This window comes from Homarus americanus, unplaced genomic scaffold (assembly GCF_018991925.1).
Source record: "Homarus americanus isolate GMGI-L3 unplaced genomic scaffold, GMGI_Hamer_2.0 scaffold50924, whole genome shotgun sequence".
NCBI lineage: Eukaryota > Metazoa > Arthropoda > Malacostraca > Decapoda > Nephropidae > Homarus > Homarus americanus.
The window spans coordinates 71,518-94,798 of record NW_024718094.1 but is presented as its reverse complement, the minus strand read 5'-3'; the positions used below and the strand labels follow the sequence as shown (position 1 = coordinate 94,798).

Sequence of the window (23,281 nt, the reverse complement as noted above, 5' to 3'; positions counted from 1 at the left end):
CCCGCGTATGTGAAGGGCCGACTGTATTACAAGAAATATTAATACTTAGACAATTGATATTTTTTAAGAGATGGGTTAAAGGAAGGGAGCGTAGTCTTTGCTCGGATGGGTTGGGGTAAGTTGTTCCACACCTTCACACCGTGATATTTTATGGAGGTCTGGGACTGAGAGGAGGGCATGGGGGGTGGTCTTAGTAGCTCTGGGTGCCTTAAGTTGTATCTCTGATTATTCCGGAACTGGAAATAATTATTGTCAAGCAAGTGATTGATAGATTTGTAAACAAAGAGGGCACAGCAGTAGGTGTTAATATCTTCGAATTTTAACATTTTCAATTGAGCAAATTTTTCGTTTCTGTGATCTGCTTTTTTCAAGTAGGTCATTGTCCTTACAACTCTCTTTTGTGCAGTAACCAGAGATTGTGTTTTTGAAGAGCCAGCGGCCCCCCATAGTGTGTGACAGTGTATCAGGTGTTGGTAAACAAGATCATGATAGTTTTCTTTCATTGCTGTGAGAGTGAGTGACTGTCGAGTGTGATACATGATACCGCACTGTTTATCGACTTTACTGTGCATGGCTTGTATGTGGTTCCTCCAGTTAAGTTTCTCATCAACATTAACTCCAAGGAATTTAGTACAGAATTTTTTTCGTGTTTGAAGACTGTATTACCAAGGTACAGGGGTCCAAGTCTGATGGTAAGTTTTTCCTTCTGTGAAAGATTGTGTAGTGGGTTTTCTCAAGGTTTAAGGTCTGTTCATTACGTATTACCCAGGCCCTGACTTTAGTCAATTCAGTGTTCATAGTTCTCATCAAGGTGTGGAGGTGTGATTTGCTGGCATAGAGATTACTATCGTCTGCAAAATAAGTTGTATTTGATGAGTGTGCTGGCGTGGACTATGTCATTTATGTACAACAAAAACATTACTGGACCGAGAATGGAACCTTGGGAGACGCCATACAAGATTGGCGAGGAGTCAGATTGGTGATTATTATAGCAGACATACTGCATCCTGTTGGACAGATATGAGGTAAACCAATTGTGGGACAGGCCCCTAACACTGTAATGTTCAAGCTTTGAAAGGAGGATGGTATGGTCGACAGTATTGAAGGCTTCAAAAGGTCCAAGAATATACCGACTGTGAACTGACTGTCATCAAAGGAATTTAAGATGCCATTAGTAAAGGATAGCAGAGCACTCTCAGTCAACCTTCTAGCTCTAAATCCAAACTGGGAGTCTGTAAAGATGTTATTGGCATTGCAGAAGGAATTTAGTCTTCTACATGCTAGCTTTTCCAGTACAATATCTTACTCAAGGCTGGGAGGACTGATATGGGGCGGTAATTCTTAAAGAGATCTTTGTCCCCAGATTTTTTATATGCTGGGTGAACTTTAGCAATTTTCACTTTATCCAGAAAGACACCACTAGTGAAGGAGGAGTTACAAATGTGTAGGAGAACAGGTATTAATATGTGCGCTACTTTCTTAATGATGCTCATTGGTATATTGTCTTCGCCTGCTGCTGCATCTTTGGACATTTTTATGATGGCCAGTAATTCATCTGCTGAGGCAGGGGATAAGAACAGCTCATTTTGCTGTTTTGCAGGTAGGCTCTAAATTCCTCATGGTGATTAGGGATGCTCTCTGCAAGATTTTTGCCAACATTAATAAAATATTCATTGAAGTGGTTGGCAATGAGGGAGGATTCCGTTACAACTGAATCATTTATCATAAAACTGAGTGGGGGGCCGAAGGCTGAGTGTTCCTGTTCTGAATAGAATTTATGTCATTCCAGGTTTTTTTACCGTCGCCTGATGCTGACTGGAGCTTATTTGTATAATAGTTACGTCTGGCATTTCTAACTGCTTGAGTTACTCTATTTCTGATACTTCGGTAAGATGCCATTGCTCTAAGGTACGGTAGGCCAGTAGAAGGTTTGCCCTCCCAATGCGGGTGTGGCTCTTCCTATGATGTCGATCATGCCATGGTGTGCAAGAAAGGGGGCTTCATATGCATGAAGTATGGCAGAGTAAGGGATCTCACAGCAAATGTGTTGAAGGAAATCTGTTGTGATGTCAGGTTAGAACCGACCTTCCTTCCATTGGACGGTGAGAATTTCCAACATAGGACTCCACACACATCCAACAAAGCCCGTGTTGACGTCAGTGCTCGAGGATTCTGGATGCAGGGACAGCGAGCCTTCTTCGACATCAGGATTTTTTATCCCATGGCCGCATGTCACCGTAACTTAGCTCTCGATGATGCACACAGGAGGAACGAGAACGACAAGATAAGGGCATATGGGGAGAGAATTCAGAACGTTGATCAAGGCAGCTTCACTCCTCTGGTGTTCACAACCTCTGGTGGGATGGGACCAAGTGCAAGATGCTTCTACGCCAGACTCGCGGAGGTGCTATGCAAACAGAAGCAGCAGCCCAGAAGTTATGTTACAGCCTGGATGAGATGTCAACTGTCCTCCTCTCTCCTTGGGTCTGCTTTGCTCTGCCTCAGGGGAACGAGAGCATTGTCCTCAAAGCCGACAACAGTTGCAGATATTGACTATGAGGCAACAGTCACTGAATGCCGCATAGATCTCCGGCTCAACTAACTCAACACAGCTAGGATAGCTACTTATGTATTAGGATATTTAATATTAAGGTAATAAAATGGCGGCGAAGGAGTGGCTATTGGGGGAGGATGGAGGCCACTTTAAAAAAGAAGAAATGTAGTAGGAGTAGTAGTAGTACATTTTTGCCACCAAGGCCCCGATGTGGGTCAGTGACCTGTGCCCGAGTGGGCTAATCCCCGTAAAAAAATAAATAAATAAAATAAATAATAATTCTACAGTACCTCCCCATTCGGAAATGCTGCACAGATCCGCATTGATAGATGAAACGATATCAGTTCCAGAAACAGATCTAGTTTGAGAATTAGGATGAAGGGAAAAATGTGAAAAGGAATGAAGAAAAAACCATCAGCGTCATAATGGATAAAATTAGTCATAGTGTGAAATGAATCATTGATAAAAAGAGGAAAGAACAGAACCCTGTGGGACACCACTATTGGTAGAGAAAGAGCGAGAGATCGATCCCTCTACAACAACTGTCATGGATCGGTTCTCAAGGAAGCTAGAGATATGAAAACAGTGGAGAGAAACCATAAGAGGGAAGTTTAGAAAGCAAAGACTTGTGCCATATGAAAGTTCCCCATAATCTCTAAGAGAGGATGACCAAAGATGGGTGTAGTAGGAGAGCAGATCACCAGTAGATCTCACCTGGCGAAAGCCATACTGGTGATCCGACAAAAGAGAAAAGAGTTCAAGGTGACGGAGAAAATGAGAATTTAAGATAGTTTTGAAAATCTTGAGAGAGATGAAGTTAGGGCAATGGGGCGATAGTTAGAGGGATTGGAATGGTCACCCTTCTTTGGGATGGGCTGAACTGAGGCATGATTCCAAGAAGAAGGAAAAGTTTGGGTTTTGAACCAAAGGCAAAAGAGACGAGCAAGCACAGGGGCTAGAATTTCAGCACACTCCCTTAGAACACGAGGGGGTATTATGTCCAGTCCATGCGCCTTATTCACATTCAACCTGGATAACACACCAGCAACCCTACGAGTAGAGATTATAAGAAAGTGCATAGGTTTAGTAGGATGGATAGAGTTGGAATCGTCTAAGGTGGAGTTAGAGAAGAATAAGGTGCCAAAAGGATTGGCTTTATCAGGGGTAGAGTTGGTTATAGAATTCTGGTTAGGGACCAGAAGGATTTACTAGAAGAAGAGTTAATCAGGACAGCGGTCTTTCTTTTTATAAAATTCCACTTGGCCCTAAGAAGAATAGCCTTATAATGATTCCTAGAAGTATGAAAGAGGAGTGGGTAATAGGAGAAGGAGATAGTTTCATAACTTGATACGCCCTATCTCTCTCCCTACATGCAAGAGAACAGGAGCGATCAAACCATGATTGTAAAGTGAAAGTTTTGATAGAAGATGGGATAAATGCACACATACCACCCTGTATAACCCCAGCAATGCTGTCAGCACATACCGAGGCATCCCGAGTGGGAAAGCAACATTCTTCCCAAGAAAGGCGGAAAAGAATTCTCGCAAGGATTGCCAGTTCGCTCTCCGATAGTGCCATAGTTGGCGTTTAGAGGGGGTGGGGGAGGTGGTCGTGCCCAGTTTGATTTAATAGAAATAAGACTGTTATCAGAAGACCCTAAGGGGGGGCAAAATTGATGATGAATAGTGTGAGGGGTTAGAGGTAAAACAAAGATCAAGAATGTTAGCAAGTTGATTGTGTTGATCAGGAACATGTGTAGGGTGTTTAATTAGTTGTTCCAGATCATTAAGTAAGGAAAAAGAGTGTGGCTCAGCTCCACCTGGGTCATCCCCTGCAAAGCCAAGCCACTCTCTGTCAGCAGTAATGGTTTTCCAGGTATAATTTCTTCTCCAGCCCAAGTCACACCTAACAGGTGGTTCTCCGTTCTCTTCATATGATAACTTTTAAGTTAAGTGCTTCACCTTTGATTATTTAGCTCTTTATGTGTGTTTTGGTTAGGCCACACAGCAGCCCTCAGTTTTAGTATTTACTTAATCTTGCTGTATTTTATGTTACAAGTGTTAATCCAATTTGGACATGCCTGATGGGCTGGATAGGGATCAGCAATATTCACCTTGTGAGAATAATACAATTTGTCCTTTGATAGTTTATTATTCCTGACTAGCAAGGGTCAAATATACAGTACATATTGTCAGTTGGAAATTCTCTGGTGTCCATTGAAATGGAATTCCATAAATTTCTATTTTAAAGACAGTTTAGAACTTAATGAGATTTAATGCTTCATGGATCTGCTCATCAGTTGAAATTAAATTGGATCATTCACTGTGAGCAAGTTAGGTTATCTCGCCATTCCCAAAATCAGGATTATGAACCTCCATCCATGTGCTTCCACTGAGTGGGACTCCACATGAAAGGTGGCATAAAAGTACATGTAGTATAAACTTCCCTTTGGGGTGCAACGTCACACTAACATTTGGAACTTTTATTATCACTTCCTCCCATTTGTAGCTTCCTTCACATACTTCAGTTACCTACTGAAGGGCAGCTGGCTGAACTGGAAACTTCTCTCCTTCCATGGATCATTGTGGTAGTCTACTGCAGCTGAATGAGGGTTGATACTGTACTTAGAAAACTATCATGGCTGACTAAAACAGAATGGCAAGATGCACAACATCTGATGTGACCTTGTTTTTATTCATCCTTCCATTCCTCTTGGGTCCACGAAGGAAAACTTTTGCTTCTTCTTTTCCCTCCAGGACAATGACTGCAGTTGGAGAGATAGACTAATATCTGGTCTGCTGGGTCTAGAATGAAGGCTTAGTGTTGTGGCTTGGCCAGAAACTGGGATATCAAGATTTATCTTGCACATTTTTTTTTTCATTTGGTGGAACACATCTTTTCCTTTTTATAATCTCATCAAATTCTTAGCAATTTGAATATTTTGCCAAGTTCCTGTAAGGCTTGTGTATATTATTAGATGGAATATATATACTGTACTGTATACAGTATATATGATTCATTTCAGGTATTTCCCTGAAAATGGAGACCTGCACACTGCTCTTGGCCTCTTGTACATGCAGACAGGCAAACACCAACAGGCTTTTGAGCACCTGGGTACAACTTTAACCTTTGATGCTAATAATACACGAGCCATTCTCGCTGCTGGGTCCATGATGCAGGTGAGTGTATAGCTTCACACTTGATTGTTGGCTTATGGGCTTAAACTTTCTGATAAATTCCTTGTTACAGCATATGTGTGCATTTAATTATTATTATTTTTATTTTACTAATATTCTCACATTTTGTTTTTCATCCAAACTGAGGTGAATTAAAATTTACTTGTTTTATATACAATGTACTGAACAGGAATACAGTACAATACCTCAATATTTGCAACCCCAGTTATCTGCAAGCATACCCCACTTATTAGTAAAGAAAAATCACGGTACCTTAGTAATATTTCCACCCGTGCGTGCTGGCCAGAGCTCTCATACTCCGTTGTCAAACCAGCTTTACACGAGTTTGTTTTTTTCCACGCCAAATGCAAGCGAAAACATGTTGAGGTCGGCTCGTAAAAAACTCAATAATCGAGTGATTGCTCTTTAACCGAAGTTAAGAATCTTATGGAAGGTAACTCGTTAACCGAAATCTCGTTAACCGGGGGATAACTGTATCGCGATTTAGTATACAGTATAGCGAACATCCTTGGACCCTATCTCGCTATACATCCTGACCCTACTGTACAGTACAAGAATACAGTAATGTCTGTTAGCCCGAATCCCTCAAGCCCAGAACTCTACGATAGCCAGGATTGAAATTTTCTCGGAAAATCGTTGCCAAAGCCGAAATTTTCTTGATTTGAGAGATGATGTAAAGTGCAATTTCTGGAACTTCCGGGAATATTTTTCCATTACCGGGAAAATTCCGGGGATGAGGGATTTTTCCGGCGATGAGAGAGTCGTCTCATTACCCGGAAATTACTCATTCCCGGAAGTGCTTTGCACCAATTGTTCTGGCTAAAGGAGATATCACTGATTATACCGTAATTGATTGGGTGTAGTATTTTTTTTCTTTTTTAATTTATTTGCTAGTCTGTGAACCAGGCATGAAGAACAAGCCACTATTATCATCTGTGGAAAAATTGCTACCAGTGATTTCTTAATGATATTTTATGGCCGAATGACCTTAAATAATATGGTAAGTCATATGTGGTCAGGATTCAGCAATTGAAAGAGTGAACTGCCTGGTCACACCTTATCACAATTTCAAATAGCCACAAGCTGCAATGCCAGATATTTTACCCAATCAATCCTCATCACATTTCTATGTTTTAGAGAAAACGGTGACCTTTAATCTCTTTCTCCAATTAAAATTGTTTACAAGTGAATGAGAGATAATGATTCTTAAAAATTTAATACTGTACTATCTACCTATTGATGCTCTAACTTCCCCATTTGAAGTATATAAAGTTGTTTTACAGAGTATTTAGGGCATCTTCTAGTATATGGTATGATATTGTACAACAAGGAGCATGAATTTATGTGGTTGACACATCTGTTGTACAACAGTTAAATGAGCTGCAGAGTGGATTGGGTTTACTTTTAATCATAAACTTTTGCTAAGAAACTAATGCATATATTGTACAGTATTTTTAAGTACTATTAATGAGACATTTGAAATATAATATTGTTCCTGTAACAATGTTCTCTTCTTCACAGAGTCATCAGGACTTTGATGTTGCTCTGGCCAAGTACCGTGTGGCTGCCCAGTCTATTGCCGAGTCTCCGCCACTCTGGAATAATATTTCCATGTGTTTTTTTGGGAAAAAGAAGTATGTGGCAGTAAGTATATGTACTGTACTTTAATTGGAGGTGCTGTATGAAGAGATATTATAAGTGGTGATGCTATAAGGTGGAATTAATATAAATGGAAGTAATTTACATAGAGTAGCTACAATAGGTCTCTCTCTCTCATTACCACAGCTTACATAAGGTGTGTTTTGTAAGGCGTTTTAAGGTGTATGGAATAGCTAATGCATAAGCTTTCCAGGACTGTTATAAAAAAATACGTCATTGTACCGTGTCTTGGAACTAACTGTTGTACAACACAATCTTCAGAAAACAATAAAATTAGAACTGTTATTTGGACACAATACAGAAAGAAATAGTGAAGAAAATATATAGAAAATTATGGAAAGAAAGACAAAAAGGAAAAAATAGTCAATCAGTCAACAATAACCATGGTGGCTTGATCCATTTGTTATACAGGAAAGGTGCTCCACCATTTACTGTATGTTCTCTCGTCTCGTGGCTACATTGTAATAATAATAATAATAATAATTAACGGTTTATTGAAAGAGCATAGCAGCCAGAAGGCTCAAAATATACAGTTACATAATTGGGGAATGGGTTTCGATTTACAAATACTATTCAAGTAACATAAGTGATACAAATAAGATATATAATGACTAGGTGGGGAAAAGCTCAAACTACAGGGCATTTCAACTTAGTGACAGTGCAAAAAGTAGGATTTACTGGGAGTGAATACACTGGTTTATTACAAGTTATTGATAATTTTTACAATGGTTGGGACTGGGCTGTTCTTATAGCAATCAGTTCGTGCTCATATGGGCTGGATGCGGTTGTGGTGTCAAACAGCAATTCTCGGGTTAGGGATCTCAGGTCGTAGTAGGAGCCGGTGTCGAGGATGGTGCAGAAGCTTCTCACCAAATTTGCAGATGAGGTCGTGGTGATGGTCAGTGAGAACTGAAAGAGTCAGTGTGTTGAGCGCTTCTTGATATGTGGAGTAGGAAGGGGAGAGAATAATCTTGCATGCCCTCTTTTGCTTTTCTCTAGGTGTTTACGTTGTGTGGCATTTAGGGAGGAAGACCAGGTAGGGGAGGCATAGGTGAGTTTGGGAAGTATGAATGTTGAGTAAACACTGAGGAGCTAGGGTGCAGGAACTCCGAGGGACGTGAGTCGGTGGGAGGAGGTGGAGACGGAAACTGGAGGATTTGACAACTTCACTGACGTGTGGTTTCCAATTTAGTTTGTTGCCTATGGTGACGCCGAGAAGCTTAGTGGAATCTACAACCTGGAGTGTGTTGGGACCTAAAGTAATGGAAGGGGGTGGGACAACGTCGGAGGAGAGGTTGATGTGCATAACCATGGTCTTGGTATGGTCGATGGTGACGTGGTTGTTGGTGGCCCTGTTTTGGAGACTGTTCAATAAATCCTGGAGGGCGGTATAGTCGGGAGCAGTATTGTTGAAGCTGATCCCAATGGTGGAGTCGTCGGCAGATTTCCAGCGAGCAGGGGTTTCTCTTAGGGCATCATTGATAAGCATAAGGAAGCATAGTGGTCCCATCTTGGTGCCTTGGGGAATGCCACAGGTGAGTGACTGAAAGGTGGAGACAGCCCCTCGGAAGCGTACAGCTTGGCGTCGGTCACTGAGGAAGTCTGTAAGCCGTGGTATAAAACTTCTTCAAAACCCGAGGTCAATAGCTTTGTTGATTGTGTTGCTTTCAGGTGTTCCCAAATAATATACACGAAATACGACGAATTTCAGGATGGTTATGTCTTAATTTTTACATTTACAGAACTTTTCACCCTTATTTAAGGTATCTTATGAGTAATGATATTAAAGTTTTATCATATTGAGTAATTATTAATATTGTTACACCAAAGTCACCAACGGCTAATGAAATCGGACAGCACCCACTTAAAAATGGATCGAGCCAAAACTGGTTTCAACTAGGAGCAATTCTTTTAAATTTTTTCACGCCAAATGCTTTGTTTTAGGTCCTATCCAATATACACCGTATATAAAATTATTTTTATTATTACAGTAAATCCTCGTATAACGCTGTTTCAGTACTACGTTGCTAATCTTTTAGAGACCAAAAATTCGCTTAACGTCCCGATGTCTCAATACAAAGTTGTTTTGCATCATCACGGACTACTTTTTATGGCGCATCACCCTCTCTCGTCTGGCCGCGCTACACTCTCTCGGCAGCCACAGAGTCTCAGTAACTCACCACCCTCCTCCTCCGCTCCCGCCATACTCTTCCCCTCCCGCCATCCGCCTACTCCACTACCCACCACACACTCGCTCTACCACCTCCACCCATCGGTGAATACCAATACAGTACAGGCAAACCCCATTATTCATAGCCTTGGTATTTGTAACCCTGTTTATCCACAATTTTTTTTTAATTTATTGTTACCCATTTCCACTATTTGCAATGGTTGCCCCGTTTATTCGCAAATTCTTATGAGCAAAAATTTTGAACCATAGTGTAGGACAGCGTGTGTATGTGTGTACGTATTCCTCTGCAATACGCTCCCGCTCGCCTCAGTCTCACACGTGTTGGCGTGTGTTTTGTGTGATCTCGCAGTTGTGTTTTGTTTGAACTCACAATGCATATAATTAACATTGCTGGAATTCTTGTAGGATAGTGATTAATTTGAATATAAACATGCTATAGTTTGCACTAGACATACAAATTTTAGTAATTATTTAGTACATTTTAGTACAAAGGACTAAAATTTGTATCTCTTGTGCAAAATATATGAAGTTTATATTGAAATCATTCGCTGTCTTTCAAGGATTTCAGCAAAGCAATTTATTTCTGCTAACTTTAGACTGTGCCATTTTATGTCAAGTTTAGTCATTTATTGGCCTTCAGAACCTAACCCTATTTTCCCCATTGATTACATGTAATTATATATCGCGATTTAGTATACAGTATAGCGAACATCCTTGGACCCTTTCTCGTGATATATTCCGACCCTACTGTAGTTGTGTATGTATGCATTATTGTCTATAGAAATGGCAATGATTTTCTGTATCTGTAATGTATTTCAGGTGGCAAAGGGAGGCTCAGGAACGTAACTCCCGTATTTTACCTATTTCATATGGGGAAAATTGATCCGCTTAATGTTGTTTCATATAATGTCGCAATTTTAGGAACGTAACCCCGACGTTAAGCGAGGACTTACTGTATAACACAGTTTTTTTATTGCCTTAAATGCCCCAACTCTTCAATATTAATCAATATATTCTCCATAAGCGGCCATGATCCACGTATTTTCAGTGAGAGAAATCGCTGATTGGTTGTTAGCTATTTGGGTCGCTTGGGTGCTGCACAAGGCTAAAGCCTGATCGACGTGTTAGCTTTTCCCTCTGAATGTGCTATGCACGCAAGTCAAAAGCAGCGTCTGCACATACAGAAGTTACCCTGTAACGCGTTAGTTAATCCGTGCGTCAAAAACGCCTTACAATAAACGCCTATAATTCTTTTAGAATTTCTTACACTTATTGTTTTAACCCCTTGTGTATGGGAGGTCTCTGTTCTGAATAAAATTGTCTGACATCAGCCAAGTAAAACATCAACAGTAGCATCCCTGTAATGAAGGGGTTAATGTCATAAGACTGGTAAAAATGATAATGGTACAGTAGTAGATGGTATTTCTTGATCATGAAAGATTATTAATAATGATGTAAACTTTAATTTTTTACATTCTTTTCAGATACAATTATATTTTCTTTTCAGGCAATAAGTTGTTTAAAACGAGCAAACTACTTGGCACCATTTGACTGGAAGATCCTTTACAACCTTGGGCTGGTTCACCTCACCATGCAGCAGTACACATCAGCTTTCCACTTCCTATCTGCTGCTGTCAACCTGAGGCCCACAAAAGGACACATCTTCATGCTTCTTGCTAGTATGTAGAGTATAGCAATAATTATCATATGACAAGAGTGAGACAATATAATATCAGGTACAGTATATGAATCCCCCAAAAATGTAGGCAGGGAATATTACGACCACTGTGGGATATAGGTAGTATTAGAGGCTTGATTGGTTCCATTTCAAATATGTAGACTGACACATAGCTATCATCTATAATTCCAATTATTTTGAAAAGTTGATAACACAAAAATATGATCTTATGGGACTGACAGCATTTCTGATTCTATTATACTGTACCACCATTTGAAGATAGTAAACAATAGTGTGGCTTGACTTAGTTCAGTAAGCATTATTATTTAAGCCCTGTTATTGTACAGGAGAAGAAATGGATTATTAAAAGGGAAAATATTTGCCCTCCCAGCATTCACGGTGTCAGTTATAATAGATTTTTTTTCCATTTACATTGAAATTTAATTAGATCCTATTACAAGCTTGACACTGATAAAACATATTGTTTCTTGGTTCCTGTCTTTGTTATTTATTTGCTAATCCTTCTTTTCTTTATTTTCTATCTCACATTGTATTAGACAGGTTTTTTTCTCATACTGTATTAAAGAAAGGTATAGTATTTAGATTAGTGTATAGTAGGTTCCCAGTTTACCTCATGTATCTCAAAAATGTGCATCAACCCTAAAAGAGATTGCTTTCCTGGACTGCACAAACATGCCCTTACTTCTCAAAGTAGCACTTTATACAAGGATGTAAAACATTGAAAAACTTTAAATGAAAAATGAACCTCACACACTACTTGCTTGTCTGTCATTTGTAAGTGCTTCCATGCAATCTGATACTGTATACTCTTTAACGTGACAATACAGTGGTCCCTCGGTTAATGAACGGTTCGGTTAACGAAATTTCGGTTAACGAATCACCTTCCATAAGAATCTTCAATTCGGTTAACGAACAAAAATTTGATTAACGAAATCCTTACGAACATCACGTTTTGTTGTGAGCATCAGCTGATCAGCTTATGGGCTAGTCTGCCAATTCAGTAATCTGTTCTATGTTTACATTTGTTTCCAGTGGAGTAAATATCAATAAAGTTGTGCTCTTTAATATTTTTGCATTTTTTTTATTAAAAATATTAGTCATTTTAACATTTATTTAACATATTGATAATATATGCAGTACAGGGAACTACGGTAGTTTTTTGTGCGCCCATCAGCTGCTTGACTCAGCCACAAGGCGTCAGTTGGGCTCTGTTGACAGTGGAGTGAGCATCTATTCTGTTGGTGTCTTGATTATTTTAGCATTTTTCATTGAAATTATTGGTCATTCTGAAATTTAGTTAACATATTGATAATATATAGTGCAGTGCAGTGTTGATTTAAAGAAAATAATCTTGAATTACACCTAGTGAACTTAAAATTTTATTGGTCAAATGACAGCATCAAGCATGGGTCCACTGAAAGGTGATTTCTCCTCCATCCCCACTTCCTTCTCTTCTCCCTTCTCCTCCACCCCCACTTCTAATTCCCATCATCATCATCAACCAAGAACCTTCTACATACACACCTCAAAGTAAGTGTACTTTGCTGCTTTTTTTTTTTAGTTTGTATGTACTTTTCAGTGAGCTGGAACCAATTGCCCAATATTCCATTGAAACAATGGATTCGGTTAACAAAATTTTCGGCTAATGAACGACCTTCTGGAACGAATTGTGTTCGTTAACCGAGGGACCACTGGGCTATTAAATTGATGGTGTAAGCAGATTAGCTACTTCCTATTGGTCTCAGGATTAGATGCAGAAGGCTGGGAACAATAGTTTGAACCCCACTAGACTGGTATGATGTCTCATGAAAATTTAGTGCTGAAATTTGTAATTATTCTTGATAATATTGTATTAGTTTTGTGATTTTACTTTTATCACCCATACAGTTTCCCTCACATACTTGGATGATGAAGAAAATGCTCGGCAGGCATATGAACAAGCCATAACTCTGGAGGAACGAGATCCCAGTGTGTGCCTTAATTACGCTATATTTCTACACAACCATGGCCATAAGGTACAGTAATTATGGGTTCAATATTGTGTCGAAGGTCTAGTGAAGTATTTATTTGTTTATTTATGTCCTTTAGATTGAGTTTTTGTTTTTTGCTTATAAAATGTCATAGAAGTGACCGGGAAGAATATAATTTACATTGCTGGAATTCTTATAAGATAGTGATTAATTGGAATGTAAACATGCGATAGTTTGCACTAGACAAAAATTTTAGTAATCATTTTGTACATTATTTTGATTACATGTACATTACAGCTTTGCCCTTAGGACAGTGTGTGCATGTAATTGAGTTTCAGTAAATGAATAAAGTTACATATATCGAGCCAAAAATATTAGTTGAAAAACTTTATGTAGACAGAGCTTGGATGGCTAAATTTTAGAATGACCAATAATTTTAATATAAAAAATGCACAAATATTAAAGAGCACAATTTTCTTGAGATTTACTCCACTGGAAACGAATGTAAACATAGAACAGATTACTGAATTGACAGACTAGCCCATCAGCTGATCAGCTGATGCTCGCAACAAAACGTGTTTGTCGTAAGGATTTCGTTAATCGAAGTTTTGTTCGTTAACCGAATTGAAGATCCTTATGGGAAGTAATTCGTTAACCGAAATTTCGTTAATCGAACTGTTCGTTAACCGAGGGACCACTGTATTCAAATTGCAGACATGTAATTTAAAGAAAGAATTAATTATGAAAAACAAGACCAAGGTTTTCTATTATCTTTTGACTGTTTAAGTTAACCTGGTTTGTTCTGTACACGTCTTTAAACTTCTCGTTGGACATGATGAAAAAGCACTGAACGAAAATTAATATCTTGACAGGTATTATCAACTTCTTTTTCCCACAGGAGAGTGCCGTGAATATGATAAATAAATTTGAAGTGAGAATGGTAAAGTTTCGACAGTCTACTGGAGCAGACCTTGACACCGAGGTAAGTGATATTGTGTGCTGCAGGAGTGTCTATTACAGTGAACACTTGAAGATCCAGACTAAAAGGGGGAGCACCTGTCAAAAAAAGCTGATTGTCCTTATCTTCCAGCAAATGCATTAAATGAATAAAAACGATAAATAATAATAAAAAAATAAATAAAATACAGTACAGGTACCGTATTTTCCGACATACAAAACGCACCCCCATTTCAGCAAGGCATATTTACGAAAAAACTTTTGTGTGTGTTTTCCTCCTGTAGCCATAGTTTTCTTAAAATAATTTATATAATAGTACCATTGCATTAAGGTTAAATGCCCTAGTTGGGTGCATGTCATATTGTGATTTGTAATTTATAATGCCATATCCTTCCTTATTTAGTTGTCATCAGATACTATACAAGTTGCCTAGGGAAGGTTTCAGGCTATAGATAGAGGACTAATCCTGAAATCCCATTCTAACTCTGCATAAACTTAGCTATTTCTCTCCTCCAACTGGGTTGTGATAAAATTAAGCTGGAACTGAGGCTTGAAGCTCAAAGCCTTGAATGACAACTTATGATTAATTCAAGCAACAGACATGGTGTACAAAGGCTTATGATACATTACTATTACAACCTTAAATGGTGTTGTTTCTAGAGATTCCTCTTAGGAACTTATGTATGATGGGAAGACATTATAGTATTCATTCAAGAATTTGTACAGTACTGTACCAGCCACTAATGTCTTGGGGTTTCTAAAACTTTCAACACATTGAAGTAATGAGCTAATTAGCGAGTTGCTTAGTCCAGGCTCTGTCATAAAGTGAATTTTCAGGGACACTCCTCCATTTCTTTATTTATTTTATTGTGGTTATTCTATGCTAGTCATCTAACTCCAATCTCAATTAGCTAATGAGTGATGAATGTGCCCCAAATTCTCAATACATGTACAGGTAGCCCGCAAAATACGATGGGGTTATGTTCCTGAAAAACCCATCGCCAGGTGAAATATCGTAAATAGGGAGCATTATAACATGTGATTCAATGGGATACATTCCCAGCCAGTCCCCAAACACACATGTATCACTGACAAAACATTTCCCAACTACCACTATAGGTACAAAACAAGTAAACTCACCACACCACAAGCCCCCTTCGAGACTAAGGGGACTCTTGTAGGTGGGGTGGAGACATCACTCTGATTCCCACACAGTCTCTGGGGAGTCTTATGTTGCTTGACAATGTCAAGCTTCACCTCAGAGACACGGTTTTCTTGGATGACTTGGCCTTCTCAGACATTATCAAACTTAACAATCACAAAAGCACTTGTCACATAAAAAGAGCGAACTATGATAACAAAAACAATGATAGTGGCCGACACTGCTCACATTTTCAAAATAACAGTCACCATAACCCAGTTCAATCTAAATGTTAGTGCTCTCCTCTCAGTATACTGTATAAATAAAAAAAAAAAATTGGTGATAAGTACAATGTACGATGCTGGCTGATAATCATGGAGCCATGCGTTGGCAGGTTTTATGATTGACAAAGAACCAGACATGGGGCAGTAGTGTGCGGGTTGGCCGTGTGACGGCGCTTTGGTAGGCTGACAAGTGAAGGTAGAGATGCGTGGTGCATAGGGTTAAATGTTGTTTCCTTATAAAATGTCACTGACTTGACGTAGAAAAATATAACTTGCATTGCTGGAATCCTTGCAAGATGGCAATTAATTTGAGTGTAAACAACCTATAGTTTGCACAAGAGAAAAAATGTCCAACCAATGGCTATCGATGGCAATTCGATAGATATCGTTAAAGCGAGTTGTTTTGAGATGGTGTTAATATATAACCCTTGTTAAAGTTGGATATTGCATCTTGGGATATTGTATCTCGGGGTTTACCTGTACTGTATAAGTCATTACTAAATATGTCCACTTTCCATTGTTTTCTCAAATCAAAAGAAACTCATTGTAACTTGGGGAGGGTGGATGGGTGCTTCTGTTTTCTAATTACCTTTTGCTAGTTTATTATAAATGTTGGCTTTTAACAGTTAATAATTCTACAGGTTATTGAAAATGGAGCTAAGCTGGCATCACTTCTTGGTGTTGATGGGTCAGCATTTCGTAAAAAAGCAAGTCGTACAAGACTTGATGCTCTGGATGAGACTATGCACCTGGAGAAGATGGCTACAACTACAGATACACTAAAGGTGAGTGTGAAGTTACATTACTTGGAAGGGCTGCATTCTCAGTTTAATCACAGCATTGTTTCTATGATTTATGAGATTTTAATGTTAGTTAATATATACTGCACCATATCCAGTCTCAGACAGAATGAGCACATAATTGTCTGTGATGTCTCCCTCCTCTTTGAGCAGGTGGCCATAACAGAAAAGCCTTCATGCTGCTCTGTCTCTATATGTCTCCTCTGTCCTTTATCCCCTCCTCTGGTCTCTCCTTAAATTGTATTGTTTCACCTTTCCTTCTCCTGATAGAGGTAGTCTTCCTTTTTCTAGCACATCTATCACATTGCCCCAGTGTAAGACAGCCATATTACAAGAACTACCTAACTATACGTTCCCCCATAAAGAGAGTTTTCATGATCAATTCTCCATGTAAGTGTAATGCTATACTGTACAGTAGTATCCCGCTTAACGCGGTCAATAAAACCCACAGGGTACGTGTTAAGTGAAAACCGTGCTAAGTGAACAACAGAACATATGGGATTAATTCCAATAGAAACTGGCACGATCCCCAAACTCCACTTTTTCCGACACAATACCTATGTTCTAGTAAAAATAACATCTTAATTTTATGATGGTACATGCACACAATTAATACTTAAGAGAAATAGAGAAATACAGTCGCCAAGTTAATGTCCATTCAAATAATGGACTCAACTCCCTCCCCCTCTTCTCACACTACACTGCTGGCTCTTCCCTCTCTGAGAAATTTTTGGGGGAAAACCACTAAATTTTAATAAATAATACCTCAAAGTAAAGTTAGGATAATAAAATTGACATTGCTGGATTCCTTGTAAGACCAGGAATATTTTGAATATAAATGTCATATATTTTGCACAAAAGATAACATATTTACTGAGAGTAAACATTATATCTAAAATTTGTATGTCTAATGCAAAATCTATGATGTTTATATTCAAAATGATCACCAAATTGTAAGAATTCCAGCAATGTAAATTATATTCTGGCCGGGTAATTTGTATGAATTTTATGAGCTAAAACAGGCAGTCAGGCAGGGTGGCGGGTGGGGCGAATCTAAAAATAGCTCTCCAGCCGGAAACTCACCGCGTATACGTAGAAAAAACCCGCGTTAAGTGAAAGTTAGGCTCTGGCGAGGCACCGCATATACGGTAAAACGCGCTAAGCGAAACCGCGTTAAGCGGGGTAATACTGTACAGTTAAAAGCAGTAATTGCTATCCCCCTAGTAGCCAGAGCCTTGGCAAGTGAAGAGCTGGTGATCAGACAAACCCTTCTCCTGTCTAAACACTACTTGGTAGCTTTGAAACTATCGTGGCTGATGATGTTGCATTGTGTCAATATTGGCCTTTGCTGACTGTGACTCCAGCTAGTGGGTGGGGGTTAACACTTACTTCTTCTGTCTGTACAGTACATAGATTTTTTGACTCTTGAATTGACCACTACATGGTAACACCTATAAAACTATTATCCTACAAAGATAAATGAGTCTACTACTCATTTATACAATAGAGTATACTAATACAGTAAACCTTTCTAAATTTGGATTTGTCTCAGACAAATCTCAAGTTTAGATAGCTGAGTGGTTGAGAGACGTCACATGATGGCTACTGAGCATTTCTTTAGTTAAATCATCTGGGGTAATCTTCCCTTTAATAAACCTGCCTTGTCTGTTATTCCTTTATGCAAGGCAAATTCTAACTTAGTCTTTTGTATGATTCAGTGCTATACCATAAGTGTGTTGAGTACAGTCAATCAATCAAAGTACTATCCTCATATCTGAGGGTTGGCCACCACAGTCCTCCACTCTCAACATTCTCAGGCTGTTTTTACCAATTCTCTGAGGTTTTGTATCTCTCTGGGGGCCCAGATTTTAATTTTATTCATCCATCCCAGTCTCTGCCTTCCCCTGGCCCTCTTACCCTCAACTTTGCCTGTTTTTATTCCCTCACCCCTAATTATATGACCAAAGTTTCTAATTTCTCTTTTTCTGTCCATTTCAAGTATTTCTCTTGAAGTTTTTGATAATCTTAGTACTTGTTCATTTGTTTTCCTTTCAGGGTAAATTATTCTTAGCATTTGCCTATACAGCTCCTCCCCAACTTACGACGGGGTTAGGGACCTAGTTCCAGGTCATAAGTCGAAATGGTCGTGTCGAAAATGCTTAAATAATACATAGAAAATCTAAAATGGGTGTCTCTTTTTCTTCTCAGCACCACAAACTCTCACTTTTAAGCTTGCCAGCCATTTTAAAGTGAATTACAAATGAAAATTTGTCTGTGTACTGACGTTGGGACTCGAAAATACGTAATTTGACAACATTTTGGTACAATTGAGGCAGGTCGTAAGTGCGGGTGGTCATAAGTCGAGTAGGTCATAAGTCAGGGAGGAGCTGTAACACCACATTTCAAAGGCCTCAAACTCTTTCTGGTGTTTGCTAAAAGTGTCCACACTTCTGACCCATACATCAGTCTTTGCCATAAAGCCTTTCAGCAATCTTTTTGTCAAATTGAAGTTAATGTCCATTTTCATTAGGTCTCTCAGATTTTTAAATGCTGTTTTTGCATGCCTTATTCTTCTTTTGGTTCACATTCATTATAATGTTGAAAATGAAAGCACATGAGTGTCACAACTGAAAAGAAATTAGAAAAATTGTGATTGTTGTGGTCCTGATGCAGTGTATCATGATATTAAGGCTTAATTGTTCATTACCATCCCTCAACATATGTGGAGAGCGGTGGGCAGACATTGTCACCGGTCTATTGATTTATTTATTGTTATTATTATTTTTTTTTTAACACGGGATTAGCCCACCCGGGCACGGGTCACTGACCCACATTGGGGCCTGGGGGGCGAGAAAAAAGAAAGAAAGAAAGAAAGAAAGAAAGAAAGAAAGAAAGAAAGAAAGAAAGAAAGAAAGAAAGAAAGAAAGAAAGAAAGAAAGAAAGAAAGAAAGAAAGAAAGAAAGAAAGAAAGAAAGAAAGAAAGAAAGAAAGAAAGAAAGAAAGAAAGAAAGAAAGAAAGAAAGAAAGAAAGAAAGAAAGAAAGAAAGAAAGAAAGAAAGAAAGAAAGAAAGAAAGAAAGAAAGAAAGAAAGAAAGAAAGAAAGAAAGAAAGAAAGAAAGAAAGAAAGAAAGAAGAAAGAAAGAAAGAGAAGAAAAAGAAAGAAAGAAAGAAAGAAAGAAAGAAAGAAAGAAAGAAAGAAAGAAAGAAAGAAAGAAAGAAAGAAAGAAAGAAAGAAAGAAAGAAAGAAAGAAAGAAAGAAAGAAAGAAAGAAAGAAAGAAAGAAAGAAAGAAAGAAAGAAAGAAAGAAAGAAAGAAAGAAAGAAAGAAAGAAAGAAGAAGAAGAAGAAGAAGAATGTAATTTATTTATAGTAAATAAAATTTATAATACAAAATTGAAAATCAAGTAATAAAATAATATTAATAATAATAAGACTAATAATAATAATATTAATAATAAAGAACCATAAAGAAATACAAAAATTAAAAAAGATCAAAAGTGAGAAACAATATACGTACAGTATGTTGTGTTGTCAAAGTAAGAGAAACAATTGAGACCCTGCAATTGTGTGTAAATGAGGCAGAAAGTCAGATCAGCAACCTGGGACTTTGGTCACAATTTTCGTGATGCCATATGGCAGCAGGGTCTACCATTAGACAACGCATTATGCTTCCAATATCTTCCCAGGCGGTAGTACCTCCCTGTTTGGTAGCTGCCTACTACCTATAGTGATACAGTGATATAGTTATTAAATTTATTATGTCTTTATTTTGAACACAATGAAATCATGGGTAGGTTAGGATGGATTATGTAATGTTATGATAAGTTGGGTTGATACTAGTGATGAATTGTCAGGTGACAAAATGTCCAAGAACCACGGAGAGTACCCGAGTTAAAATTTTGAGTTATTTTTTAATTGTTTCTTTACAATAAGGGTAAAATACTAGCCTGATTCAAAGGATAATCACTCCAGTCTGGGACTCAGAATTACTGGTAGACAAGATTAAAAAACTTTTAAGAACTTTGTTGTATACTGTATATATTTCTCTCCCCCCAGCCAGTTGAAGAAGTTCCTCGGCAGTCACCACCCCCAGCACCTGAGGAGCTCAACCTACCTGAAACATCCACTGGTGCAGATGATGCAGACCTTGTTTCAGCTACACAGAATCTCAATATAAATGAACCCCCTGCTTTTGATTCTAATGGTAATGGTGTCCGTGGTGAACTCCTAGCTTCAGCACATTTGCAGTTTCAAGAAGAGAAACCAAAGGAGCCTGCCAGTGATGATATAATCGCTGATACGGCTAAGAGTGGTGATACAGACGATTCAGATAATATATTTGATTAAATAATTCATTTGAAGATACATTATTCAGCAAGGGAAAAACCATCTTTTAAATTAAAGTATTTATGCTAGGCAGCTAGGAGAATTGTGGACATTCCCCTTTTTACATTGATGGTTGTTTTCTGTTGCAAGTCAGGTAGGTAATGGTTTCCTGCATATTCTTATGCATATTATCATGAAAGCATTGTTGTTCTCTCACTTTTCCTTCACTTAACTCTCTTACCCTTGTATGATATATTTTCATGTTTTCATTTACTTGCTCTATCCTGTATATTTCCTGGAATCTCCCTCATTCTTTACATACATACATTCTTATGCCCCACCATAGGAAAATGGGAAGCATATAGGGTTACAGCTGTCTGTCCATCCATCCATTCATATGTATGGTAATTCATATCTAGTCAAATTTATTAGTTAAAGGCATCACACATTGAAATGAAATTTGGTACAGGTATACAGTTTTATCATAAATATGTGGGTAGCTGTCGATAATAATCAGTGATTTAAGTCTTTATTTTCAACAGGTGTGACCCCTGATTGATTTGGAAATTTTTGTGGGAACATATGAAATGATTCCTTTGTTTATGAAGGGATTACTTATCTAAATAATTGAATTGTAGCCAACAGTGACAGTCACACCCAACTTTACAAAATCTTAGAACACAACCCAGTATTTACTTCTTGGCACACTCAGTGTTTTCAGGAACTGAATCACTGGATTTACATTGACAATGATCTCTAAGTCGCCAATCCAGCAGTGAATAAGACCGATTCCTTAGGGGTAAACAGTCTTGGCAGTACATAAAAGTTATTTAAGCTGCTTATCATTAGTCAGGATCTTCACAGTAATTATTAGAAGTAATAGATACTCCTCATCAGGCTTCCAAGGGACTTTCCTGGACTCTTGACCTATTTTCTCTGTAAGCAAACCTTTGGAAAGGAGTTTAGGAAACTCCAAAACTTGTGGAGCTTAGTACACCTGTACAGTATAGTACTGTACATGAAATCACAAAATAATTTTACATGCAAGACCACAGTACATGTACTGCCTTACAAAGAACCAAGAAGACTAATTTATACTGCTCTATAAATGTACAACCAGAGATATGTCATCATAAACACAAGTGGACAAAGAGCCTGTGATGGAATCCAGAAATAACAGCTGTTACAACAGCCAGAGTGAGTGAATCAGAATAAATGAGTAAGTCAAGGCACTGCAGGATTTCCAACAATTATTTGGGATGCAGCTGGCTTTTCAGCTGGTAAACATTACTAGGTACTCTTTTCAGCATGATTGTTGTCATGTTCAAAGGATAACTGCTTGACTATAGGTATTAGGTCAGGAGAAAGTCCAGCTAAACCAATATTTTACTCCACTGAAATGTACAGTACTGTACTACACTGTACTGTACCCCTTTTAAAATCAGGAGTTTGAGAGATTTTGGTCCATGTTCTTGTGAACTTGGACAGAAACCTTGTATCATTAATTTTCAATAGAGAGTTGATGTAATATTTATGTATTTGTCTTGTTTATTCTCTCACCAACTATATATAGTATCAGCCTCTTCCTGTTGCTTTCTCTGCTGTTCTTACACCTCTCTCCCTCTTTTGATGGTTATGTTTCCCATGACACACCTTATACAAAAGCGAGTTGAGGGGGGAGGTGATAATAGATAGGACAGATACAGGGGTGCCTATCCCACTTCATAGTCACAGGCAGTAGAAATGAATAAGGATTTTTTTTTTATTAGAAAAGTGTTCTAAAAATATTTTGAGACTAGACCAAACCCACAAGGTTTTCTGTACTGAAGTACCCTGTACTGTTGAGCATATCAATGGTCTGCCTACCCTAAGTCATAGTGTGTGTGTTTATAATCTATAGTCAAATTTACACATCTTATATTTTTGTTATTTGAAGATTATTTTGTTGTCTTTTAGAATTTCATAACCTAAAAAAATTAGTAATATATTAGTTTTTCCTTTTTTTTTTTTAATGTAAAGTAAAATTATCAAAATAAATGCCTTTCTGTATTCTACTACAGTTGTGATAATTTTGCCGTCCAATATCAAATACCACTACGTGTACTTTCTGTGATGACCACATTAAATAGTCAACTTGCTGTCTTGTTTTATTATGAATCATGAGTGGTGGCGGTCCATACTGGGTTGTACCGTTAAGTCCATCCTCCCATCTAACTGCCCACACTGGGGCTTAGAGTCTAGTCAGTGCAATCAACTGTACTCTATATACAGCATAGTTTGGAGAATTTTACTGACACTTAATAGAGTTATTGCCTCCTCACCACCTCACTCTGAAGATTGGAACTCCTATAATGCTCTTAAGAAAACTTGAACCACCAATCCTCTGCAATGGCACAAGACTGGTGGTGAGGAACATGATGCCACATGTACCGGAAGCTACAATACTGACACGAAAAGCTAAAGGAGAGGACGTTTTTATACCAAGGATACCTCTCATCACCACT

General features: G+C 38.3%; 1 protein-coding gene across 1 annotated transcript in view; it reads left to right on the top strand.

Moving 5' to 3' along the window:
* Window positions 1-22,915, top strand: part of LOC121859090 (Bardet-Biedl syndrome 4 protein-like) — a gene marked incomplete in the record, with an annotated part of 37,113 nt that extends 14,198 nt beyond the window's left edge. Inside the window, 7 exon segments of the mRNA XM_042355759.1 lie at window positions 5,580-5,733; window positions 7,273-7,395; window positions 11,109-11,280; window positions 13,188-13,315; window positions 14,169-14,252; window positions 16,294-16,437; window positions 20,508-22,915. Coding sequence (XP_042211693.1) covers window positions 5,580-5,733; window positions 7,273-7,395; window positions 11,109-11,280; window positions 13,188-13,315; window positions 14,169-14,252; window positions 16,294-16,437; window positions 20,508-20,798 — 1,096 coding nt within the window.
* Between the last annotated feature and the right edge of the window lie 366 nt (window positions 22,916-23,281).